At 33.0% G+C, this 25,050-nt stretch overlaps 1 protein-coding gene across 1 annotated transcript; it reads right to left on the bottom strand.

Annotated features, from left to right (window-relative positions):
* LOC135139660 (high affinity cationic amino acid transporter 1-like) lies at positions 1 to 24,542 on the bottom strand. The gene is made up of 11 exons (XM_064069962.1): positions 24,106 to 24,542; positions 23,640 to 23,937; positions 8,996 to 9,124; positions 8,682 to 8,945; positions 8,350 to 8,633; positions 8,199 to 8,296; positions 7,909 to 8,151; positions 7,745 to 7,816; positions 7,340 to 7,676; positions 1,815 to 1,923; positions 1 to 1,738 (listed from the first exon to the last, which is right to left on the bottom strand). The coding sequence occupies exons 2-11, from the start codon at positions 23,866 to 23,868 to the stop codon at positions 231 to 233; spliced, it is 3,273 nt and encodes a 1,090-aa protein (XP_063926032.1). The 5' UTR covers positions 23,869 to 23,937; positions 24,106 to 24,542; the 3' UTR covers positions 1 to 230.
* Between the last annotated feature and the right edge of the window lie 508 nt (positions 24,543 to 25,050).

Below are 25,050 nucleotides of genomic sequence, written 5' to 3'. Positions count from 1 at the left end.
AGAACTCCATGATAGTTCCACAAACTTTAATATCGTTTATAATGTTTAACTATTAGTTGAGGAAAGGTTATCATGCAGAGTTAGGAAGCATACAGTGAGAAAAGAATTAGGGGTAAAAAGCAACAAAAAAGGATAGAACATAAAGCGTGTAATCTCCATCATCAGTCCTTCGTCCTTCGTCATTTCTATAATATCATATCGTCAAATATCAACGAACTGTCTTGTCTGCATCAGTGAGATTCATCGTTTTTAAAACTATCAACTTTCATTAGTCTAATACTCTGAAAAATACCATCCATATTTTTCCGATGTTCTGAACGGTCAATATCCTCATTCTCCTTTGCTTTCTTTTCATGAGGGCCTGGTGACGCATTAGTTAAATCATCGCTTCTTGACGTATTTTTAAAACTATCCTCCTTTCGTAACCTAACACTTCTAAAAATATTTTCCATATTTTGCCTGTGCTGTTCTTTGTAACCCGATAAATCTGATTCGACTTCATTTATTTTCTTGCCGATATATTTTCGATCCGAATTTGGCCCATTTCTTACAGTAAAAGCCGGTAAACTATTCGTCCGTTCCAAAAATAGAGCAAGTTTCTTTTTTGCATCATCCCGATCGATACTATCATTGACAACATCTTCATTAGCAATATGCGAAGTAGTGTTCTTCAAAACTGGTTTTTTCTTTAATTCAACAGCCACGTGTGCTGGTATATAACCCTGTTGTAATTTTTGGTCTAGCTGTTCTATAAACTCCTTATATTCTTGTGTTCCAAATTTTAAATTAGTGTCCGCTGGACCGACGGTCGAATTTTGTCGAGAATAATCGATAGGTGGCGTTTCAGGTTTCCTGTCATGAATCGATCTTAATTTAACACCGCTGAAAACATTCTTGTCAAAGTGTGGTCTTGGTGTGTCATTAAATGTTTCCATTTCTTCTGTAAGTGGAGGAGGGGGTGGAATCACTGGATTTTTGGGTTCGCTTTCTTCAATTATCTTCTCGTTTTCCTCTGTAGTTGTTTCATTTTCAACAGGGACTGGTTGACTCTCCTGGGAAATTGTTTCGTTTGTATTTACTATGAGACTTTGCTCTTCCGTAGGTGGTTCTTCTTGTTCTTCTTCAACGTGTGCATCTTCTGGCATCAGTGCTATTTTAACGACAGGGCCTTGTTCTTCAGGTTCTTCAGGTTCTTCTGGTATTAACGGTATACCTACAACAACAGCAGCAGGCTCTGCGTCGTCATTTTGAACCGTATCTTCCGATTCCAGTACAGCGGAATCCGTAGTATCGGCGACGTGCGCATTAGTAACGTCACTATTATGGGACACAGGGTCGGAACAAGTTACATCACTAGACTGACACAAAGGAGGCTCGTCTTTGGCAGGTGTAAGGGGAACATCGGAACAATGAACATCAGCTTGGACATTTTCTTCACGTAAAACATTCGAAGCAAGGGACATAGAGTCGGCGGAATATTTTCGATCTGTGGTTATGTTGGCTTCTTCGTTTTCTAGCATCTCGTCCAAATCGGCAATAGTTGCTTCGATATTCTTAAGAGTGGGGGGAGGTGGTGCAGGGCCTTTTTTCGTTTTCGTTGAAATTATTTCGTCCTCGAGGTAGCCGTGATTAGCATAGCCGTTGATTTTTTCGCCGGCTGAGATGGAAGGGTGACTGCATATGCTCTCGTTTCGTGCATCGGAATGGGTTTTTACAGAAAAATAGTAAATGGGGAGGCCTGAATACCCATGCGTATTATTTACAGCGTGCATTTTGTAAGGAAAAAGAGAGAAACGAAAAGTTTCTTTACTCACCTACAGCCATCCATACACCGAAACGTATCCACGTGTTGTTGTCAAGCATTAACATCAAGTAGATGTTGATCAGGATACTGAGGGCCGGAACAAGAGGTACCAAAGGAACCTAAAAATAATTGATTATTTATGATGTTTAGTTTATCAATACCGGGTTTTCATGTGGACTGGTACAAAAATTTTTACGCAGTCCATTGATTAAATACATATAGATAGACCCATGCTATTGTTTGGAGCAAACAGGCCAACGGCCGGCGAACAAGAGATGGCGCACCAACAGTCGGCCGTCAAACGCCGGCGAAAAGCTTGGACACCAATCGCGCGCGTAGATAACCCAAATCGCAGCAACAATACATTTAATAAAGCTACCACTCGACAGAGGGCGACGAAAACAATGTGTAAAAATCTCATAGTAACCATTTATATAATTTGCAACGTTGCCAGATGAGCCTAGCACAACTTTGCCGTTATTTCTAGTCGATTAGATTTTATTTCGTTTAAAAGTTTCTGGTGAATAAATGGAATTATTATAATGAATAAACAATACAAACAAATTATTACTTGTTATTTTAAATACTTGTTAGTGTTGATGAAAACATAAATGGTAATTAAAGTTATTCTAAATACGGTCCGGTCCGGTAGTTCAAATTTTACAGTACGAGTGATATGTTTCAGGACGAGTAGGTAGCCGAGTCTTTAATTTCGAAACGAGTACTGCGAAAAGAGTTACCGGACGTATGTTGTTATGTATTTTATTTCATACTGTCAACATACTTTTTTATTCGATAATATTATTATTATTTTGAGAAAAAATCCAAATCGAGTCACTTTTTCTGACATCGTTAGCAACCGCTCTTTGGTAAATGTTTTAATTTGTTTATTCGTGCAAATCAGCATCATATGTTTAAACACATAGTACTTATAACACTTTACAGGACTTATTGTTTTGTATAATCCGACTCGATGGACGAATGTTTTGTGCAATCCGTCTCGAAGGACCAATGTTTGTGCAACTCGGCTCGTCCTACCGGTATTTTTTGTAATCTGGTTGATACGACAATGTGATACCGAATTGTACTTTGATATTGCTCCAACGACCTTTGTTTTCTTGCGTGCGAGATAATAGACAGCGTTCGGTTTCGATGTTTAATACAGGACGGTTACAGAAGTACTAAATTTACATTTGTATTTACAATAACAGGTAAAGCAAAAGAGACCCAAAAGGGTCAGTGGCCGCTTCCGGAAATGGAACACTTGTCCTTTTTGGCTCAATTTTATCGGACTTGTCCGTTTTTTTTATTTTACCGGAATCGTTCGATCCAGTAAAACGTCAAACTTGACATAGTATAAAGTAAAATAAATAAATTTTATTCAATTTTGACATGTAAACAAACGTTTATTTTGCCGTCAGTAGGCCACTAAAGCTTTGGTTTATCCGGTAGCACCATAAAATTTTTAAACCGCTAGCGAAATAAAATTTTTATTTTGCTGTTTTAAAACCATGGTTACCATTTCTGTAATTTCTCCAATGCCTTGCTGCTCTTTCCATCTAAGGAACTTTTGATACACTTTGTGATTTGCTCTTTTTTGGGAGCAAGTTTTGCCGTTGGAATCTTGCATGATTTTGCAATTTTTCGATAATTTTAGTTTGTTTAAAATAAACAAACACCGTCGCCAGAGTCACATACTACACACACACACACCTGATATTGTAACCTAAATTCTACGCATATAAAACTTTTATTTGGTCGCTGTCAATTCTGACGTTTCTCGAATGTGAACTTTGAATCACCAATTTTTTCACAATTTGGGACTTGGGGTTGTCAAAATTGAATAAAAGTTTGTATTACACTCGCGGTTAAAATGAATGTGTAACTCGTGGTCTTAAGGCGCTCGCGGCATACGCCGCTCTCGCCTTAAACTGGCCGCTCATTAAACATTCACTTTAACCGCTTGTATAATAAATAACTATTATGATGTAAATACAATTGAGTATATCGATAATTCGCTACTGAAAATTTATTGAAATATAATTTGTGTTAAAAAAAGATTTTTGTGGTTTTATGGTTTATTAACATAATTTACTTATTTGAAATTAAATATTTTTAATACATAGCACAAGTTCTTGATATTCTTTATTTTTATTCCAAGTAATAATTGTGTTTCCTTTAGTTTTAATCAAGAAAATTTTTCGGTTATTATCTAACATACTTTTGTACATTAAGAAACTCCATTCCACGTCGCAGGACGTTACAGGACAATATTTAAATAAATAAAGAAGTCGTTTTATGTGTTTTAAAATTCACTCTGATTTCCGAACTTTAGACTTTTTGGTGTTTCACTTCGGCACAAGAACTAGTCGTATCTCAAAGAAAACAAACAGTGGAATATAGCGTATTGTACCTATATTTCATAGTAAAAATGTCTAAATTTTTTTATGAAGAGACAGACTGTTCTAGGAAACTTTACTAAATCTTTTCATTTACGAGCTATTGAAAGACCGCCGGTCTCACTGATACTTCTTACTTGGCTCCTACGAATGAAGCGAAAAATGCACAGATTGAAAATATAGTAAATGGGGTAGTATGTATGCGTGATATGTCGTTAGACATTAAGTATTTTGCAAATAAAATTTATTTCATTGAAAACAGAAACATTAAAAAACATATCTGTACAAGTTTGGAATCGATATGGCCAGTTGTTTAGAATATGCAAATATGCTTTTGTTCGTATTTACAATTATTACGAAACAGGTTATCAAATAATCTATTTTCACATGGCGAGACTTTCAAGCGGCCGAAGAATTAAAAACCATAAATTTTCATTGAAGAAACAAACTCTTCCAAGAAAATTACCAAATCTTTTAGTTTACGCACTATTGGACGAGCACTCCTTAAAACGGTCAGTATACCTAATCGCATTATTCCATTGATACCTACCTACCGAAAACGTTGCCAGATGAGCCTAACACAAATTTGCGGATATTTCTCGTCAACCAGATATTATTTCATTTAGAAGTTTCTGGTAAATAAATGGGATTATTGTAATGAACACATAAAACAAATAAATTGTGATTATTATTTGTTGTTTTAACCCATTAGACGCTTATAGGCTTATAAGCATACTTTTCTTGAAAAATCGGTAATAAATTCAGTGAAACATCTTTGTGCCTTAATTCCTATTGGTAAACTGGGATTTTGAATAGAGGTCGCAGGAAAATTTTGTATGGTTTTATGGTTTATTTACATAATTTTCTTATTTACAATGAATGTTTTTGATATATAATACAAGTTCTTGATATTATTTATTTTAATTACATTTAATAAACCATAAAACCACAAAAATCTTTTTTTAACACAAATTATATTTCAATAAATTTTCAGTAGCGAATTATTATCGATACACTTAATTGTATTTACATCATAAAATTTATTTATTTTACTTCATACTATGTCAAGTTTGACGTTTTACTGGATCGAACTATTCCGGTAAAATCAAAAAAACGGACAAGTCCGATAAAATTGAGCCAAAAACACGGAGGTAGAAGAGACACTCTTCTACCTCCGTGGCCAAAAAGGACAAGTCTTCCATTTCCGGAAGCGGCCACTGACCCTTTTGGGTCTCTTTTGCTTTACCTGTTATTGTAAATACAAATGTAAATTTAGTACTTCTGTACCCGTCCTGTATTAAACATCGAAACCGAACGCTGTCTATTATCTCGCACGCAAGAAAACAAAGGTCCTTAAATCAATATCAAAGTACAATTCGGTATCACATTGTCGTATCAACCAGATTACAAAAAATACTGGTAGGACGAGCCGAGTTGCACAAACATTGGTCCTTCGAGACGGATTGCACAAAACATTCGTCCATCGAGTCGGATTATACAAAACAATAAGTCCTGTAAAGTGTTATAAGTACTATGTGTTTAAACATATGATGCTGATTTGCACGAATAAACAAATTACAACATTTACCAAAGAGCGGTTGCTAACGATGTCAGAAAAAGTGACTCGATTTGGATTTTTTTTCAAAATAATAATAATATTATCGAATAAAAAAGTATGTTGACAGTATGAAATAAAATACATAACAACATACGTCCGGTAACTCTTTTCGCAGTACTCGTTTCGAAATTAAAGACTCGGCTACCTACTCGTCCTGAAACATATCACTCGTACTGTAAAATTTGAACTACCGGACCTGACCGTATTTAGAATAACTTTAATTACCATTTATGTTTTCATCAACACTAACAAGTATTTAAAATAACAAGTAATAATTTGTTTGTATTGTTTATTCATTATAATAATTCCATTTATTCACCAGAAACTTTTAAACGAAATAAAATCTAATCGACTAGAAATAACGGCAAAGTTGTGCTAGGCTCATCTGGCAACGTTGCAAATTATATAAATGGTTACTATGAGATTTTTACACATTGTTTTCGTCGCCCTCTGTCGAGTGGTAGCTTTATTAAATGTATTGTTGCTGCGATTTGGGTTATCTACGCGCGCGATTGGTGTCCAAGCTTTTCGCCGGCGTTTGACGGCCGACTGTTGGTGCGCCATCTCTTGTTCGCCGGCCGTTGGCCTGTTCGCTCCAAACAATAGCATGGGTCTATCTATATGTATTTAATCAATGCGCAGTCTAAAGAAATCATTTAAGGTTACAGTTTACAATTACATATTTTCAATTATACAAGGTATTCTACTTTCGGGTTACCCATCAAGATAATATTTTTTTTAAATGTTAGCACTTACGGGTAATGCGTTCCATATGAAGTCATTAAATGATGTCGCTCCACCATTAAAAAATATGAAATAAAATTAATTAACTCAGTTTTTCCAGTCTAGCTGTGTTTGTATTGCCAGGAAATGAAGTGAAACACTTGAATAGAAAATTATTTTGTCCCAATACGGACTACAATTCATGTTATAAGTTACTCAAACTCAATTATTTAACGTTAAAATAAGCTTAAAATTTACGTCACACAATCAATTTCATTATGAATTAGTTTAAGCATAAATCGAGTTGTGACGAGCCATTACTAAATTCGTTCACGAGAAAATCGTAACAAAAAGGCGAATAACAAATCCCCAAAACATAACAAAATTCGACAATTTGCAGATCTTAATTACTTAACACGCATGTCCTAATCTGCATATAGTACCATTCAAACAGATAATCAAACTCGACCATCCATCCCCGAACGTAAGAACAAAATTCGCATATTCGCAAATTGCAAATATCATTGCGCTTGTCAGACATTGCAAACAACATGCGCAGAATCGTACACCATAAAAATCGCGAATCAAGTTAAAAAAATCCGATGATTTACGATACAGTAGTCCCATAAAAACGTCAGAAACAAAACCATATTAAACCCTATAAAACAGCGAAATAAGACCTAAAGTCGCGGGAGAAAAGATAAAAACAGACGGAACATGATCAACACGTTTGAAACAAAAATTTCAAATGACATTTCGTTACAATTTGAAGAAACGGTTTGTATTGGTACTCACTTTAAAAGACAGCTCCTTTCTCGATTTGGGCTGCGTAGTCATCGACATGACAACCAAAACCGCCAATGCAACAACCACGGCTGTCAATACTATTGCCCAAATTTCACCATCTCTGATCTGGCTATTCAAATACATGGCACACAAGCCTATAAGAACGCATAAAATACAGTAGAGACACACTTCCACCTTGACGATCCTTTCGGAAACTTCTGAAGGGTACTGCTGACGTCCGCAATTGAAGATTTGCTTGAAAATATTCGAAGAAGTGAACTCGTCACTGATCAACTCAATCTCGTCACTCGTTTCTCCGATATCCAATGCTCTGCTTTCGGTATATCTGTAACAAAAACGTCGAGAAATATGTGTCTGTTCTAACTGGATTACTTTAGTGAACGACTTACTTACGTATCATAATCCTCCGAGTCCGAAAAGGACTTTAAAAGAGGTTCGTATACGACGCCTTTATCGACTTCGTAGCTAATGGACAATGCACAACACTTAGAGACGTATAGCACAAACAGGACAATACAAAAATTTAGATTCAAAATATCAACATCGAGTGTTCTTACCGTAATAAAAGCACGCTGGCTGCTACTATAGTATAGGCCAACAATGTTCCAATAGACATCATATTAACCAGCTGCTTAAGTTCAAAAAGTGCCGCCATTAAGCCCGTTAAAAGTCCAGCCAGAAGTGTGCCCACTACGGGCGTTTTAAACCTCGAACTTACTTGTCCAAGGAAACGAAAGATTATGCTGTCAGAAGCCATTGCGTATATTATTCTCGGCAGTGGAAACATTGCACCAAAAAGACTGAAACGATAACATTACTAACGAGATAAAACTCACGTATAATTCACCTGGCACACAAACCAAAAATACCACCAATCGCTACCACCCATTTTGCCCATTCCAAGCCTACGCTTTCAAAAGCGTGAGGAAGCGGAGCATTTGGGTCCTACAATTCAGATCATCCCAATATACTACTTCCTAAGTTAAACAAATACGTACTTGGTCATAATACGGCACCATGAGAGTTACAACCGTCGATGTGCCAAAGTAAGCTAAAAAAATTATGAATAATGACAGGATGATCGCAAACGGTATTGCTTTCTTCGGATTCTTTACTTCTTCACCCGTGGTTGCAATACAGTCGAAGCCGACAAAACCATAAAAGCACGTTGCGGCACCTTTAATCATCCCTTCAACACCAAAAGGGAAAAAGCCTCCAGTGCCCTTATTTTCGTCTGTTGAGTTTGTTGCGTTTATTACAAGATTCCAGTTTTCAGTCGACGCTAAATATTATTCTGTTACTACTACGTAAGTTTCTCCACGACACTCACCTTTAGTAGCACCAGCGATCACAACGAACAAAACTACTGCCAAGTTTACTAGAGTGAAGATATTGTTAGCCCAGCTGCTTTCTTTTAAGCCGAAAGCTAAAGCAACAGCCAAGATTAAGGAAATACCAAATGCAAAGAAGTCAAAATACGCCGACATAAAGGAAACATTTCCTAGCGGAGCTATGTCAATGAAACAATCTTTAAGAGTATCGTTGATTAGGGTGTCTAAATAAAGGCTTAAACCTCTTGCTACGCTTGCAGATCCTAAAAACAAGCAAACGAAATAGTGTTTTTTGCGTATTTGCGTGGGTTACCTATGACATATTCTAGGACTAGGTTCCATCCTATTACGAATGCTATGAATTCACCAACACATACGTAACTGTAAATGTAGGCAGAACCGGCTCTAGGTGTTCGGGCACCAAATTCGGCATAACACAGACCTGTAATAAAAATAGACATTTTCATCACTCTGTTTAGTTGTATCGTATGGCCGATATTAGTTAGAATCAGAACTTTAATTATATATAAATTTACGAAACAAAATATAGATTTTAATTAACAATTAATGGCAACTTTATCTTCAATTAGCCAATCAATGAATAACATTTTTTCATGTATCTACAGTCATCCTAAAGTTTGTACACTATAGGTACATAGATATATGATACTTGAAAGATTCTGACATACCGATAGTTTCACATTTTTGTAACATTCGGAGATTGGGATAGCTTTGTTTTCTATATCACGAAATATGAAGTGACTACGAACATAAAATCGTTACAAATAATAATAATCAAAGCAAAATAAAACAATAAAGCTGGAAAGTATTTCAATCCAAATTCTATTATCGTGACGTGTTAAAAATAAGGGGCTACATGAAAAAAAAAGGTTTGGTGTTGCACTCATCCTTTTGCAAAATACAACATAAACCTTGGCTTTTCTTATTAATATGATGAATAGAAAACAAGCGTCAGGTTATCAGACCAAAAAAATGTTTTATCTCCGTTAATAATGAATCACTCGAGATACACAATCTTGGAAATCTCATGAGGCATAAAATAAATCTATCGACATTGTCGACATTGATTATATATATTATAGATTTATCATCTGTATTAGGTACAATCACCGTAAAAATGAAATAAAAATAAACCTTATTATAGTCATCCTACGGATACACGACATGCATATGCAGGGCGCATCAAAATTTGAAACCTGGAAATTATAATGAAATGCTTACACAAAGATTGTGCTTCTTTTTCACCATTTATAAAGATTGTGAAGTATTTTTTTTAGTTGTACATTATGATGCCGTATTTTTTTGTAATTCACAATTTTGTTCATCGCTGTAGTTATTTACGCCCTATGTACCATTTTTTGGAAAAATAACAATAATGGTTACGAATGATGGAGAACAATTGGGATTTAATTGTTATTAACAATGCTGTGATTTCAGAGATTTAGTGTATTACCTTTACTTTATAGAAACAAAAAACCTGTAGAGATTTCTGCGACTTTTGAAGATATACCTTCAACTTCTAAATCTACGGGGTATATTCTTATTATTTTGAAAGATTTTGCCTTTTTCTTTTGTTCTTAGGGATAAACGGATATGATTTTTGTACAGAGTAGATATGCATATTGTTTTGTTTCTACAGTACAAACACTGAAACAGACACTTTAGAACAAAAAATTATTTTTCTTGAAAAAGAAAATAAGAAATTGAAGCAAGAAAGTCAAGCTTTAAGGACATTGTTCACGCCCAAACAAATAAAAAAATTGCAAAATCCCCAAAACCAATATGGACGGTTGAAGACATCTTCCGAGCAATTACCATATATTCATTCAGCTGGACCTCGTGCATATGCATTACTTCTTAAAAAGAGATATCTATTTCCAAGTGTCTCGACACTTAGATCGTGGACAAAGAAAATTAAAATCATGCCGAGTATTCTAAAACAAGTAATTAACATTATTAAACAGACTGAGATGACCAACTTAGAAAAAAATATGCGTCTTATCATTCGATGAAACAAAAATTAGGGAAGCATATACTTACTATTTTTCTAATCAAAATTATACAAAGGAAAATTGACCTCTATCTTTGCCTCTTGTAAAGTTTGTCCAGAATTATAAGAATTTTATGGACTCCCAACGTTAATTTGTTTCACAGCTCAGGCGTCAATTCTATTGTACAGGTAAAGAGCCTGTCAGGAGAAAGCCGATCTTTTCTGTACCTGAGTTCGCCCCGCTCTTCAGCTAAACAATAAAACTGACAACAGGACTGTAAAATTGAATTAACTTTGGGAGTCCATAAAATTCTTATAATTCTAGACAAACTTTACACTGTTGACAAATAAATAGTATAAACCGTTCAGGGTGTTTATAGACAAAGGTAGGCCATGTAAATCTAGTAATTTGGTTGCAATCAATTCCGTATATGTAGGGATCTTTACATATACGTAATTTCCATTTTTAGCAGTTACCACAAAATGACAAAATACCTGAATAATGTCTACATCGCTTCTGCACGCTTCTTGTGCTTCAGGAGTGTTCATCTTAGTTCCAATACTCAAAATTTGAAATACGTGGATCAAGAAACAAAAGGCAAACTGTTTGTTTATAGATACAACTGTGTGAATAATACCCAAAAGGTAACCGTTCTCAGGTCAAAAATGTTAAAATATTAAAACGTTAATAAAATCGTTCTTCTTGTGATATAATTTTATTTTATTATGCCAGTTTTACTATAATTTTTAATATTCAAGGTATGTATGTCACGCCCGTTGCTAATTTACGTCACACCCGTGACACTATTTTAAATGATGCAGTGTAAAATTGTATGGGTTATTCCAAGTAATTTATGACAAAAACCTATTACCTATTCTTCGTTAGTTTGTGAATTGAAGGAACAGCAAAATGGTTTTTCTTTAAAACATTAAACTCAATTTTTTACGAATCACGCCCGTGACGCCATATATTGTTTTCTTAGTCTCTTACCGATTATTGTATCTTGTCAATTTTTTTATAAATCATTTTTGACAGTGTAATCTACATGCTACCAATGGTATTTGTTCTAAAATATCTCTGATTTAAAATAAAAAATAAAAAATGTCCTCATTCTGTCATACCCGTGACATATGGATTTACTGTTCATTGAATGAAGGCAAAATAAAATTAGACGATTTTTTTAAATAATCAATTACATCTATAATTCCATTATAGGTGTAATTTATAGGTAATTGTAATTGCTAAGAATCTTAGGAGGCGTTGGCCCCACCCACCCGCCCTCTATTTTCTTGGAAGGTATAATATTTGCCAAAATCAAAATAGAGGGCAGATGAAAAGGGCTACCGTCTGCTAAAAATCTTAACAGATACTAGCCCCGCCCACCCGCCCTCTGTTTTCTTGGAAGGTATATCATTTGCCAAAGTCAAAATAGAGGGCGAATGGACAGTAAGAAAAGACTGATTTTGGCAGATGACATACTTTCCAAGAAAATAGAGGGTGGGTGGGTGGGGCTAGTATGTGTTAAGAATCTTAGAAGGCATTAGCCCCACCCACCCGCCCTCTATTTTCTTGGAAGGTATATCATTTGCCAAAATCAAAATAGAGGGCGGATGAAGAGGGCTGCCGCCTGCTAAGAATCTTAACAGACCTAGCCCCGCCCACCCGCCCTCTGTTTTCTTGGAAGGTATATCATTTGCCAAAGTCAAAATAGAGGGCGAATGGACAGTAAGAAAAGACTGATTTTGGCAGATGACATACCCTCTGAGAAAAAAGGGGGCGGGTGGGCGGGGCTAGTACTTGCTAAGATTAGACTGATTTTGCCACTATTTTAATTGCTAAATCTCATTGGGTGTTTATTTTTTATGTATCATTCTACTTCTGGAGCGAAGAAATTTCTGTTGAATCAACTTTCGACCAATTTTTTTTTAATTTTTGAAAAATATTCTTATTTTTGTTGGTTATTTAATAAGCAAGCAAGGACTAGCCCCGCCCACCGACCCTCTATTTTCTTAGAAAATATGGCATCTGCCAAAATCAGTTTTATCTTGATAAAAGTACTAGCTTTAAGGACATTGTTCACGCCCAAACAAATAAAAAAATTGCAAAATCCCCAAAACCAATATGGACGGTTGAAGACATCTCCCGAGCAATTACCATATATTCAGCTGGACCTCGTGCATATGCATTACTTCTTAAAAAGAGATATATATTTCCATATATATATTACACACTTAAACACGTTTCAAATGGTAAATTTTTGTAGGGAAGTATGGATTTTGCGATTAGGCTCCGCCCCTATGTCTGGCAACGAATAAAAACCTTCATTACTACATATTTAGATCTGGGCAAGTATGGGTGGGCCTTAATCTTTGGCTTTAATTTTTTCTTAATATACCTAGTATTCTTGACCCTCACGATACTAAAAAAAAATGTTTTTTATTTCTCGTAGAGAAATAAGGAGTTTGCAGTTAAGCTCCGCCCCTCGGCTTACGACGAATGAAAGAGATCATCTGAATTGCGATAGGGTGGGTGGGTGGGGCTTCTATTTTGTCTTTTCTTTTCTTAATATATCTAGCCACCTTTTCATAACAAGAAACTTAAAACAAGGTTAAAATGGTACATATTTACAGGGAAATATGGATTTTGCAATTATGGGGCGGAGCCCAATTGCAGAGTCGATATTTCCTTATACAAATTTTCCTTTTTAAAGATGTTTTAAATTTCATGTTACGAAAAGAAGTTTATACATATTAGAACAAGAAGGCAAAATATAAAAATAAAAAAAATATAATAAATTTTTTTATAAATCATTTTTGACAGTGTAATCTACATGCTACCAATGGTATTTGTTCTAAAATATCTCTGATTTAAAATAAAAAATAAAAAATGTCCTCATTCTGTCATACCCGTGACATATGGATTTACTGTTCATTGAATGAAGGCAAAATAAAATTAAACGATTTTTTTTAAATAATCAATTACATCTATAATTCCATTATAGGTGTAATTTAAAGGTAATTGTAAGATTAGATTATAGGGAACATTGAAAGTGTCATTATCATTGTCATGATTTTTAGAACAATATGTTTATTTTATTGAACTATTCACATCAAATATTAATTTATTAGGTCCATTTATTACAATAATTGCCGTAATAAGCTTCTCTAATACAGTTCACATTAATTTAATTTTTCTGTTTAATTTAAGAATTAAGAAAGAATCATAATCCAGTGAAGAGAACTTACTTTCTTCATTATTTTTAATATGAGTAATTAATATTTATTTTAGACGAAAAAAGTGGAAAAAAACCGTCCTTATACTGATTTCAACGTATCCCCAATGTAATTCATTTGATTCGTTCTCATTACGTGACGTCAGTGAGCGAAGTCGACGCGTTTTTAGCGGCACGAGTATTATACCTAGGAATTATTGTATCTTGTATGATAGCGTTATCATTAAAAAAATTAAGTTCGTAATATCAAATTTTATAATTCGAGCCTATCTAAAAAAACAAGGCGAGGGAAACAGTGCCAAAAAGTCGAAATTCGACAGTAGCTTAAGACAAGCTGATGATTTCAAATATTTAGCCATGAAAGTTATTTTAATAATTGGAATTTCGGGAGCTTCTCGATGCTTAAATCAGTGTTGTTAGTAGTAATCTCCTCTGAATCCGTCAGTACTTGTTGGCTTTCAAAACTATAATTACTAGAGAGCGGATTTCTGTCGGGCTACGTCACGATTATAAGTGGCAACGCGTGCATCACCGGAAATCATAGCGGGTGATAATCAGTGAATTTAATCGTCACTTATTTCATAAATACAATTAGCGAAAACTTAATTATTAATTTAGTAACTGCACTAAATTCCCATCCCGCACGAGCCGTGCCGAGTTTGACCTTCCTGGGTCTGACGGACATCCGTTGTCTAGATTACTGATTATTGCATCATTTTTAGCAATTTATGAGTCACTACAATCACTTTCCTACTCATTATACCACTTCAGGGCATTTTCCTCAAAGTTTGAGTCTATCACCGTCGTTTTTTATTCAAAATTATAACAAATATGATGTAATTAAGTGAAAATAGATGAAAAGTTGATTCAGGCAAAGCTAGAAGAATAGACTGCTCTTTTAAATCATTTAGAAGTAAATCCTTCGGAACCTGTTATGTAAGTTACTATCGCGTTCTGGATTACATAGTACTTAGTAATAAGTCACTATTTAATAAATTGGCGTTTTCACTTAGATAACTACCTTCTGAAATGTTTATGCCAAAAAACTGAAAAACAATGTTTTTTAAAATTTGTTTGTATTGTAAAGCGTTGGGAACTTTTTGACGAAATCTCACTTGACCAAATACATTTTCAAGTACATCTTGAGAAAAACGCAATGTATACAAATATTTGTTTTTTTAGCATTTAACAAATAATTTTTTAATACCTAAGATTGTTTGAGTTGTTAACATACCTCCATTCTGTATCGGTTTCCAGTACACTTTTGCACCAATTTTAAAGTTTTTAAATAAATGTGTAATTTCGTTTAAAAAATCTAATGTTTCTTGAGATTTTTAGATCTCTAAAGTTATTTAGACAGCACTTTCCTCGCTCTTGAAGTCCGGTATAACATATTCAGTGTTGTCGGATAATTGTAAGATTCGATCTAGAGATTTTTTTGCTGATAACGCAGTAAAGAGATCCATCTGGCGAATGACTAATTTTATGTTTTCTCCACGTTTCTCCAATTTATAACACAATTTTTGGTTTCTTTATTTCCTTTATTTTTTTGTTATTTCTTTCGATTTACAATTCTTTATTTATTCAATTTTTCAAATTTTCAGGCTTTCGTTTTTCAATTCCATGATTTTCCACGTTTAAAATTTTTCAATTTGCAGTTTTTGGATTTCCAGTCTTCCAATTTTTCAGTTTCTTTAATATTCAATATTTTGATTTTACAATACACATTTCTTTTTTTTATTTTTCCTTTCTTTGATTTCCTTTATTTTTTGTTGTTTCTTTCGATTTTACAATTTTTCCTTTATTAAATTTTTCAAATTTTCAGGTTTTTAGCAATTTTTCTTCAAATTTTCAAGTTTGATTTTCACTTTGTACATTTTTTAAGTTTTTATTATACACTTTTTCGTTTTTTAATTTTGATTTTTCAATTTTACAATTTGTCGACTTCCAAATTTTCCAATTTTCAATATTACAATTTCTCATTTTTCCATTTTTCACATTCTCGATTTCTAATTGTACCCTTTTTCAATTTTCCGTCCTCTCAATTTTTCAACTCCCCGATTTTTATTCTGCATTTTCATTTCCTTAATTTTTGTTGTTTCTATCGATTTTCCAATTTTAAAATTTTTCAGTTTGCAGTTTTTGGGTTTCCACCCTTTTTTCACTTTTTGGATTTCCAATTTTTCGTTAAACTTTGGATTTCTCAAATTTTCGACAGTTTTATACTTCGATTTCTTAATTTTTTTCCACTTTTCGATGTTTTAATTTTTCTTTTATAATTTTTCAATTTTTTTTTATTTCTCGATTTATCGAATTCAGATGTTTGGATGTTTTGATTGCTCAATTTCTCAATTTTTTTCTATTTCTCGATGTTTCGATTTTTGGGTTTCTGGGTTTCTGGGTTTTTTGATTTTCCAATTTTTCGATGTTTCGATTTTTCATTTTTTTTAAATTCTGGAGTTTGGATTTGTCGATTTTTCAGTTTTTCGATTTTTAAGTTTTAGATTTTCAAATTTTTCTTTTTTGAGGTTTGGATTTTTCCATTTTTCAATTTTGCGATATTTCAATTGTTGAATGTTTTAAATTTTGGATTTTTCGATTTCTGGATTTTTTGATTTTCCAGTTCTTCAGTAATTTCTATTTTACAATTTTTCAAATTTTGACAAATTTTCAGTTTTCCGATTTTTCGATTTATATATATATATATATTTTTATTTTACCGTTTCTCGAATTCGCAGTTTCGATTTTTCAGTTCTTCAATTCTTCAGTTTTTCGTTTTTTAAACTTCAGATTTTTCAATTTTCAACTGTTTTATATACATATATTTCGATTTGTGAATTTTTCGAGTTTTCAATTTTTTGAGAACTCGATTTATCGAGATTCGGATGTTTCGATGTTTTGATTGTGTCAGTTTTTGAATTTTTCGATGTTTCGATTTATCGGTTTTTCGTTTTTTTACTTTTCGGCTTTTCGATTTTTGAAAAATGTCATAATATTTTTAACGACGCGTTTTACTTTCGACAAATTGATACTAGATTTACTTACTGTTTCCTTCACTTTAATTCAGGTCACACGAATTACAGTTCGTCGTCTGAGAACTTGTTTGATCTACGGACCAGAGCGCACTCAGGCCAATGTCGACTCTAAGCGTTCGGAAAAGATTTGATTTATAAGCCATGATCTATGATCCGATACACCTCTTAACCGGTTTCGACCATAATTTCTGCTGTTTCAACTTTCGAATTCTCAGTTTTTCAAAATTTTAGTTTGGGGACTTTTCAGTTTATTCCTATTTATTTTTCAATGTTTGGATTTTACAATTCCTCAATTTTTCAATTTCTCGATTTTCAGTTTTTCCTTCAATTTTACGATTTTTAAATATTTTGATTTTTCAAGTTTTGACTTTTATAAACTCTCTATTTTTCGTTTTTCAATTAATTGATTTTTCAGGTTTTTTGGTTTTTCAATTTTTCTATTTTTTCAGGTTTCGATGTTTCAACTTCACTTTTTGATTTTTCGTTTTCTCAATTTTTCAATTTTTTAATTTCTCAGTTTTTGGACATTTCAGTTTTGGGATTTTTCAGTTTACTTATTATTCAATTTTTCGATTTTTTTAGGTTTCGATATTTCGACTTCACTTTTGTGATTTTTCGATTTCTCAATTTTTCGATTCTTTAGATTCTCAGTTTTTGGATATTTCAGTTTTGGGATTTTTGGGTTTTTCGCTTCGTGAGTTTTTCTTTCATTTTTCAGTTTTTCGATATTTCAGTTTTGGGATTTTTCAATATTTCTGTTCTTCGACTTTTCCATTTTTGACTTCTGGATTTTTCGATGTGTCGACTTTTTACTTTTTCGATTTTTAAATGTTAGATTTCTCAATTTTTTGGTATTTTAATTTTTCTATATTTAAAATTTTAGATTTTTCGATTTCTCGATTTTTCATTTCAGTTCTTTGATATTTCAGTTTTTCAAGTTTTTGAATTTTTCAAATGTTTTGATTTCTTAATCAATCGATTTTTCGACTTCCCGGTTTTAGTTTTTCAATTGCCGTTTTGTCAATTTTTCGATTTTTTAATTAATCGATGTCTTGATTTTCCCATTTCTTGACCTTCGAGTGTTTCGATTTCCCTGTTCTTCAATTCTTTAATTTTTTGATTTTTCAGGTTTTTGATTTTTCAATTTTTGATTTTTTAAGGTTTCTATTTTTCGACTTCACTTTTTTGATTTTTCGATTTTTCAGTTTTTAGGTATTTCAGTTTTAGGATTTTTCAATATTTCAATTCTTCGGCTTTTCTATTTTTGACTTCTGGGTTTTTCGATGATGACCTTTTTACTTTTTCGATTTTTCAATTTTAGATTTTTCAATCTTTTGAAATTTTAATTTTTCAATATTTCTTAATCTTTCTATTTTTAGACTTCCTGGTTTTAGATGTTCTGTTTTCAATTTTTCGATTTGTTAATTTTTCATTCCCGATTTATCGAGATTTGATTGTTCAGGTTTTCGAATTATCATTTTTTCAATTTTTTATTTTGGCCTGTTTCGGTTTCTCGGTTTTTCCAGTTTTCCGTTTTTTTCATTTTTTGATTTTTCCACTTTTCCAATTTTTCAACTTTTAACTTTTTGTTTGTCGATTTCTCTATTTTTCGATTTTTCGACTTCACCACTTTTCGATTTCTCGTTCTTTTGATCTTCCAATCTCTCAATTTTTCAATTTTTCGAGTTTTTTGATTTCTCGATTTATCGAGATTTGGATTTTTCGATATTTTGATTGTCAATTTCTCAATTTATAAATTGTTCAATTTTTAACTTTTCGATTTTTCGATTTTGACCTATTTCGGTTTCTCAATTGTTCGACTTTTCGACTCCACGACTTCTTGATCTTTAGATTTTTCGATTTCTCAGTTTTTCGATTTTCCAGATTTTCGATGTTTCGATTTTTCAGTTATCCGATTTTTTAAATTTGGGAGTTTCGATTTCTCGATTTTTCGAATTTTCCATTATTTTAATTGTTCATTTTTTTCTCACTGTTAATAGCATACAGTGTATCGAAAACAACCACAAAAATTGTCACTACAAACATTTAAAAAAATTCATACAAAATAGAACATAGTGTTTCCAAAACGTTTTCCCGAAAAAAATCGATTGGGTTATTACGATTTCAACAATATTCTTAGTTTAAGACGTTTTGCTAGTATAAAACACAAATAAAGAATTAATTCTTAGTTAAACAAAATATATAAAATCATCTAAATATGTACCAAAAATATTCACTTTGTCGTTATAAAAACCGACCAAACAACTATTTCCCTCAGAAATTATAGTCTAAACCAACCAAATCGCTTCTGAACGCTTAGAGTCGACATTGGCCTGAGCGCGCTCTGGTCTGTAAATCAAACAAGTTCCCAGGCGACGAGTTGTAGTGAATTAAGTTTTTTTCTTGGCATCGACTATTTAAATTTGACGCTTGCCTTTGGCGGTTTAGGACTCCAATGTCAATAAGGGTGGTTTTGCACAATCAGCCTGTATGTCGCATCTATATTCATCTATGACATAGCATTAGATTTTTAAGTTCGATGATGCTGTCAAAAATCAGAAATCTGTCAAAATGCTGTCATTCTGCTTGCATTGAGGTTATGTATTTATTATTAGATTGTTGACTCAGTTTGTTGCATTTGTCTGGTTATTGCGTTTGCGCAAGTGGAAACATTACTAAATAAGCATGCCTAGATAATATAATAATTCATGACGTCTCGTCAGCTGATCGGTGATGGATTGAGCATTACCTGCGCATGCGCTGCAAAAATCTCGAAAGGAAAATCGAACGAAAATAGACACCGTTCTATCTGCGAAATATCGAATGCAGAATCGAGAAGTGTAAACAGAATACGAAAATCGGATAGTGTAAACTAGCTTTAAGAATGGTTAAACACTTGATTTTATGTTCCACCGATTCAGAGGGGCCGCCGCGGAATGGAGCTGGAGTTTAATTATATTAGGGGTATTATTATTTTGTATGCGAATTAATTGAATAAATTATTTTTCTCTTAAAATGTTTTAATTTTTTTAATAAATTGACCCCATAAAAACGTGTTGTGTGCGGAAGTGACCCAATAGAAAAACAGGGCAAAAAAGTGAATTTTCACTTTTAACAAAGGTACCTTGAAAAATTGGTCTAAAGAGTTTAGACAGTACTTCCCTCGCTGTCGGAAACTTGACGACTGCATGCCTATTGTGTTTTTTTTTCTCATTACATTTTTGTAGTGGGAATTTAAAAAAAAATTGCGATGACGTCATCAACATTTTTGCAAGGACACGTATATCAGTTGGGATAGATGTAGTGTAATACTAAGAATAAAATTATTATATTCTCAAATTTTCGGGAAAATGAATTGGGTCGTTTTGAATATTGATTTGTAATAATCAATAAAATAACGAAACAATTTACTCACGTATACGTATCAGAAGCAACTGAAAATCGTGTATGTATAAACATTCTTAATTTAAGATGACAGGCGTAACAGCATACGTGAGAGTCAAACAGAGAAACTGTAAACAAAACGACCATCGGTTTTATTGCTTCGACTTCCGCTTATTATATAAAACATTGGGTTTTATTTTAATTCTTGACGGTGAAATTCACAATTGGTTGATTATAAACATGTCTATTTCACATTCGCGGAACCAAGTGAACGCATAAAACAAATGCAGGTCTGTAATGTTAAAGTCGATGTAAATAAGCGTGCTACCCTTATGTTTCAACCGAGTTTTTCCTTTAACAAATTTTGTGTCTACCAAATTGGGTTGGTTGGGGTGTAATACTAATAATAAGTGTTGCCTTTAATTTAATCAATAAAATAAATTGACTTCATTAATTTTTTTGAACCATCTCTTAAGAAAATCTAAAAAATATGAATGGAATGATAAATCACAAGTACAAACTCATCATATTTTTTGCATTTTAGATAGGATTTATTCAGCAAAATTTAAGGGTGACGTCATCAATTTTTTTAGGAGGGATGAACAAATACATTTTGAACAAAAGTTTACCATGCTTATAATAACTTTAAAACATTTCCAAGATTTCAAAGCATTCGGTTTTGTAATTCCTGATTAAATCGATAAAATAAATTGACGCATTCATTAATTTTTTTCAGTCACCCTGTATATGCCAATCGAAAAATATGAATGGAATGATAAATCACAAGTACAGACTCATCATATTTTGTACATTTTAGATACGATTTATTCGGCAAACTTTTGAGCTGACGTCATCAGTTTTTTGTAGAAGATAACCAAATATATTTTGACTAAAAATTTATTATGCTCTTTATAACCTTAAAACATCTACAAGATTTCAAAGCATTCGGTTTTGTAGTTCCTGATTAAATCAATAAAATAAATTTACGCATTCATTAATTTTTTTGAGTCACCCTGTATATGCAAATCGAAAAAATTTGAATGGAATGATAAATCACAAGAAGAGACTCACCATATTTTGTACATTTTAGATAGGATTTATTCAGCAAAATTTTGTGGTGACGTCATAAATTTTTTAGGGGGGACGACCAAATACGTTTTGATCAAAAATTTACCATGCTTATGATAATTTTAAAATATCTTCAAGATGTCGAAGCATTCGGTTTTGTAGTTCCTGAGTAAATCAGTAAAATAAATTTACGCTTTCATTTATTTTCTTGAATCACCCTGTATATGCAAATCCAAAAAATATGAATGGAGTGATAGATCACAAGTACAGACTGATCATATTTTGTACATTTTAGATATGATTTATTCGGCAAATTTTCGAGCTGACGTCATCAAGTTTTTGGAGGGGATAAGCAAATATATTTTGACTAAACATTTATTATGCTCTTTATAACCTTAAAACATGTGCAAGATGTCAGAGCATTCCGTTTTGTAGTTCCTGATTAAATCAATAAAATATATTTACGCATTCATTAATTTTTTTGAGTCACCCTGTATATGCAAATCCAAAAAATATGAATGGAGTGATAGATCACAAGTACAGACTCATCATATTTTGTACATTTTAGATATGATTTATTCCACAAACTTTTGAGCTGACGTCATCAAGTTTTTGGAGGGGATAAGCAAATATTTTTTGACTAAAGATTGATGATGCTCTTTATAGCCTTAAAACATCTGCAACATTTCAAAACATTCTGGTTAGCAGATTAAAAATTAAATTTCAAAATGTTGTTTTATAATTTTGATTTTTTTTCCAAAAATCTGGACGTTTCGGGTGAAAAGTCGATTCAGAGTTGTAAACTACATGTGTAGGACTATGTTATTTTATACAATTGAAAACCCATTTACTATGTACAATTTTGAAGTGACGTCATCGCATTAGTGGTGGGGATGATTAGACAAATTTTGGTTAGCGTTTTACCATCTACATGATATTCTTAATGTAAGTACAAAATTTCACAACAATCGGTCGAGTACTTTCGGAGATTATCTGTCTAATAATAATCCGGGGGCAGACGGACAGACGGACGGACAGACGGACGGACAGACGGACAGACAGACGAAAATGGGAGACCTATTTCTTCGTCTTCTAGGGGTCATGAAAGATCGAGAAAACGTAAATGTAGAGAGTCGGCCGACGGACTCGATTACAATACTTCCTTTGCTTACGCTCGGGAAGTAAAAATGGGGTCAATTTGATAAAACAATGGTTTGTGCTGACCAAGCCCATGTAGTTTTGCTTTTTTAAACATACCTTTGAAAACAAGGTCAAAGTCTTAAAAAAAAAACAAAGTGTTCTGAAGGGTCCTAACAGGACAACGTCTTTAACACAAGGCAAAATTCCTAATTTTGAGTGTTTTTGAAAGGGAAATTTGTTTGGACGAAACCGCATTCTTGTTTAGAAAAGCGGGGTATTTTCCTTGAAATGTTGACTTTTTTGAAAGGGTGCGTTTGCAAAAACAGGGTAATTTTCTCAAAAATTTAACTTTATTAAAAAGTTATCTTGAAAAAACAGGGGAAAATGATTAAAAAAACAAGTGTTCTAAAGGGGCCTACTTGTACCAAATTCAAAACAGGGTAAAATTGACTTCATATATAAAATTTTCTTTTTTTGAAGTGAACCTGTTGACCAAGGAGATGGAAAATACTGCAGTTTCGTAGGCAGCAGACGACGACCGTTCTCTTCAACGTCTAGATGCTAAACGACAATTAAAAATTGTCAAAACATGACTCAAAAAATCATCCGCAGCCACCATAGTAAAATAAAATTTACCATTAATTTTGACGTTTCATGTCACAACTTTTAATCACGTGATCCAAACGTTTATCATAGTAGCCACCTATTAATAATTACGAATTTGCAATAATTGCGAATATATTTAATTCTTCATAAACAATTTGTGGAAGTGGAATAAATAACAGATACATGTGTCACATCTCAAATCATTAAAATGATTTTAACGAATTTGATAAGACGTTACAGTTTTCATAACAGACTAAATACATTAAATTAAATATACCGTATCTTTTAATAAATAATGTGAAACGCCAATGCACCGAAATATGTGATTTGATTTCTATTTACATAATGACACACATCTTGCTCAAAGGTTATCATCCAACGTTATTTAATACGCCATTAATTATTACGACTCCTGATACTGCTGTACACTCGGAAGTAACCAACATGTAACATTCCCACGATGAGATAATCGAGACTTACCAGCGAAAACTGAAGCAATTGTGGCTATGAGGAACGAAAGAACCACTGCCGGCCCAGCTGTATCCTTTGCAACGTGTCCCGCTAGCACATAAACTCCCACACCTAAAGTGCTTCCAACACCCAGTGCTGTCAAATCGAGTGTGTTTAAAATTCTGCCCAATTCAGACTGTTCGGCAGACACTGGATCGAGAACTTTTTTTCTTGTTAGCACTTTCCATACGGTACCCATGTTCCTAGTTTTCGGTCTTATGAATGGTGTCTTAAATCAACACTGCTCGCATCGTGATACTGGGACTAGCTACAAAAAATAGCGCTGATTATTCTGATAACACGAATTGTTTGATAAGGTGATAATAAAATCATTGTTTGCGTTAAATGTATTGTTTAAGAGCGACTTTGATAAGCATTGTGTGTAACGTTTACGTATTTTTATTACACATAGAAAATAACATAACCTTATCCTCACCTGTTGATTTTGTCAGTCGTTCTGGGAAACTTGTAAAGTTAGAGGTGGTGGTGTTTTAAACAGCTATGAAGTGGGCAAAAAGGTTGCTAATATTTTTGTTAAAAATAATAAAACGATAAGTAAATTCCAAACAGATAATAAAAAATGAATGACAACTGTCAAATATAAAACTGTGACTAATAAAACTCTGGTCGCACCGCCCCTTTTCTTGTTTACAAATGGTTCTAAATGAGTAAACAGTGAAAAAGGTGGTAAATTTAAAACGAAAATTGTTTACTTTTAAAACTAATTCTTTAATTTTATTTTTAAACTGCCAAGTTCACTTCATGTTACACTGACGGAAAGAAAAGTTGAAATAGAAGTTTTTATTTTCACTACGAGGAGTATAAGAATTGACAACACCATGTGATGCAAATAACTGATGAGGTTCTGCTTATTACGATTTCTTTTTCAAGTTTTAGTAAGAATGTGATAAGCAAAATTATGTTAATAGTGTAGTATGTATGTGTATACAACGGCGCAGTTTTCTTATCTTTCTTTCAGGAAGCTGTGGTATCCAATAAACGCTCTCGTAAAAAAAAAATTGTAATTTTGCTCTGATAATAATCATGTGATTGCATTAAAATGACGCATTTTTAAAGCATGGACGCCGAATTATGATATTTTTCGTGAAAATGTAAGTAAAGTAGGTTTTCACTCAGTACTCAGCTAAATACACTCCCAGACAAAAAAACCCGGACACTTGAATTTTTTGCGATAACCTGTAATTGGTTGAGCTTTTGTAAAAAATATTCCAAAAAGCAAAAGATTTATGTAGTCATTAAGAGAAAACATAACTTTGTTCTAAAACGTGGAAACCGAAAAAAAAGTAAAAAAAAATATACCTAACACTCTCAACATTACCGTAAAGTTACAAATATTCAAGCGTACGGGTTTTTTTTGTCT

The sequence above is a fragment of the Zophobas morio genome, unplaced genomic scaffold (genome assembly GCF_036711695.1).
Source record: "Zophobas morio isolate AGI-343-1 ecotype UQ-CSIRO unplaced genomic scaffold, CSIRO_AGI_Zmor_V1 ptg000031l, whole genome shotgun sequence".
Lineage (NCBI taxonomy): Eukaryota > Metazoa > Arthropoda > Insecta > Coleoptera > Tenebrionidae > Zophobas > Zophobas morio.
Note: the sequence above shows the minus strand (reverse complement) of the source record. Positions and strands in the feature narration are given on the sequence as shown.

Coding starts and splice junctions, on each gene's coding strand:
- LOC135139660 (XM_064069962.1), bottom strand. CDS start 23,868: ATGGGTACCGTATGGAAAGTGCTAACAAGAAAAAAAGTTCTCGATCCA. Junction 7,817..7,908: donor GCCAGCGTGCTTTTATTACG/GTAAGAACACTC, acceptor ATTGTCCATTAG/CTACGAAGTCGATAAAGGCG. Junction 1,739..1,814: donor CGGTGTATGGATGGCTGTAG/GTGAGTAAAGAA, acceptor ATGGGTATTCAG/GCCTCCCCATTTACTATTTT.